We start from the raw sequence: 2475 nt of genomic DNA on the forward strand, positions 1-2475 counted from the left end.
AACCCCCTCCCCCCGCCCCCCGAGTGCACAAATTTTTGTGCACCGGGCCTCTAGTATGTTATAATAAAATTTATATGAATGTGGTTTCTTTATCTTTCTCTTTCTCTCTTTCTGATAACCGATCTAATAACCTAGATAGCTATTAAGTGTCCAGGGTTGGGGACAGTATTCATTGTGGATATTCTGGAGAGAGGGATGATTCATATCCTGGGTGGGATAGAGTGGGACAGTGCTAGATTTTCTCACACTACTGAGAATGGCATGCAACCTAAAATTTATGAATTGTTTATTTCTGGAATCGTGTATCTAGTAATTTTGGATTACTGTTGACTGTGGGTAACTGAAATCCTGGAAAGTGAAACTGCAGATGGGGTCTGAGGGGTTGGGTTGGGGTGGGGTGGTTAGGGAGACTACTATACTGAGTTATAAATAGCAAGATTAAATAAAAGTTTTAAGATTTTAAAAACGTGTATCTTGGTGTGAGAAGAGCAATTATATTTGACTATACTCACTATGCACATTATTACTTAAAAATGAAAATATATTTTTTAAAAGAAGCTTAATTAAAAATCTTCTGAAGGGATGTAAAAGTGAACCAAAGAGGGAGAGATAGAAACATCAATGATGAGAGAGAATCATTGATCAGCTGCCTACTGGAGATCAAGCCTGCAACCCAGGGCATGTGCCCTGACTGGGAATGGAACCGTGACCTCCTAGTTCATAGGTTGATACTCAACCACTGAACCACACAGGCCAGGTCCCAAACCTTTTCTTTATATCTCTGTCTACCTTTCTTTCTTTACTAGAGGCCTGGTGCACGACAATCGTGCACTGGGGGTGGGGGGGTCCCTCAGCCTGGCCTGCACCCTCATGCAGTCCAGGACCCCTCGGCAGGGAGGGGGCCTAAGCCAGCAGATGGACATCCCCTGAGGGGTCCTTTAGCGCTGCTGTGGAAGTGGGAGAGGCTCCCGCTACCGCTGCTGCGCTCCCTGTGGGAGCGCTGCTCAGCCAGAAGCCGGGCTCGTGGCTCCTTAGCACTGCCTCATAGGCAGGAGAGGCTACTGCCACTGTGCTCACCAGCCATGAGCCCAGCTTCTGGCTGAGCTGCGCGCCCCCTGTGGGAGTGCATTGACCGCCAGGGGCAGCTCCTGTGGTGAGCATCTCCCCCCTGGTGGTCAGTGCGCATCATAGCAACCGGTCGTTCTGCTGTTTGGTCAATTTGCATATTAGTGTTTTATTATATAGGATTCTTGTTATATATTTTATACTTTCCCTTCTTATAACTTTAGATTTTGTTTCATGATACCAAGCCAGTTATGAAAATTCAAAACTTTGGGGAGAGTGGGCTTGTAAATTTTTAAAAAATATTTCTGTGAAATGTTTTGAAAATTAGATTGAAGTTCTAAAAAGTGAGAAAAAGCTTTTCTTTTGGTGAAAGTATTTTGATTATTGACACTATTGAAACTTAATATTGTATTAATAGTGATTAACTGGTCTAGTATTGATAAATATTTTATTTGTAAAATTATTATATTTACTCACTTATAACATTGTGTCTTTTGTAAAAGGGTTGATTTCCATAATTTGTTTAAATTAGTTAAGATATTTTAATGGGTGAAGAAGAGAACTTCTGAAAAATCTGTTGTGAAAGTAGTAATTTGAATTTCTATCTCATTTTGTAATTTGCTTTTGATACCATGTTGAAATAATTACTTGATTTTAAAGTTCCCCTCTAAATGACCTTTTCCATATCTTTTCTAGGTTAGATAAAGGAAGGCTATTTCCTTAGTGTGGATTGCTGCCTTTAGTAAGAATATGTCGTCCATCTTGCCATTCACTCCACCAGTTGTGAAGAGACTGCTGGGATGGAAGAAATCAGCTGGTGGATCCGGAGGAGCAGGTGGAGGAGAGCAGAATGGACAGGAAGAAAAGTGGTGTGAGAAAGCAGTTAAAAGTTTGGTGAAGAAGCTAAAGAAAACAGGACGATTAGATGAGCTTGAGAAAGCTATCACCACTCAAAATTGTAATACTAAATGTGTCACCATACCAAGGTAAGTGTTGTCAGATCAGAAATTTGATGGTCATCCTGTTGAAAATTGCTTAAAGGAATCTGAAGGAGAATTATTGAAATTTTGTTTCTTTCAAGACACCTGTAAATAGTAATTACTAAAATAGGACAGCTATTTTTTAGTCTGTTGTATTAATTTTGTTGTACTCTTTAGACTTACTTTACAAGTCATTTTCTTGAACAGTGAGGTTTAATCAAGCAAAATAAAATACTTCCATTATATTAAGTTTTATCTTCACTGTCTTCATTTGCCTTTGTTGCCTAAATGCTTCCATGGGTTTTACCTAATTTCTGTGATTGAATGACATTTGAGTAAAGATTCAGTGCTTTTCTTTCTTTTTTTCAATTTATTTTTATTTTATTGTTTAAATTTTTTTTAAATTAAATCTTTATTGTTCAGATTATTA

General features: G+C 38.7%; 1 protein-coding gene across 2 annotated transcripts in view; it reads left to right on the forward strand.

Annotated features, from left to right (window-relative positions):
* The first annotated feature begins 1751 nt into the window (after nucleotides 1-1751).
* Nucleotides 1752-2475, forward strand: part of SMAD2 (SMAD family member 2) — a 42091-nt gene continuing 41367 nt past the window's right edge. For both annotated transcript variants that reach the window (XM_005865728.2, XM_014539259.1), the window contains exon 1: nucleotides 1752-2051. In XM_005865728.2, coding sequence (XP_005865790.1) covers nucleotides 1816-2051 — 236 coding nt within the window. In that variant the 5' untranslated portion in view covers nucleotides 1752-1815. The remainder of the gene's footprint in view (nucleotides 2052-2475) is intronic.

The sequence above is a fragment of the Myotis brandtii genome, unplaced genomic scaffold (assembly GCF_000412655.1).
Source record: "Myotis brandtii unplaced genomic scaffold, ASM41265v1 scaffold212, whole genome shotgun sequence".
Classification (NCBI taxonomy): Eukaryota; Metazoa; Chordata; class Mammalia; order Chiroptera; family Vespertilionidae; genus Myotis; species Myotis brandtii.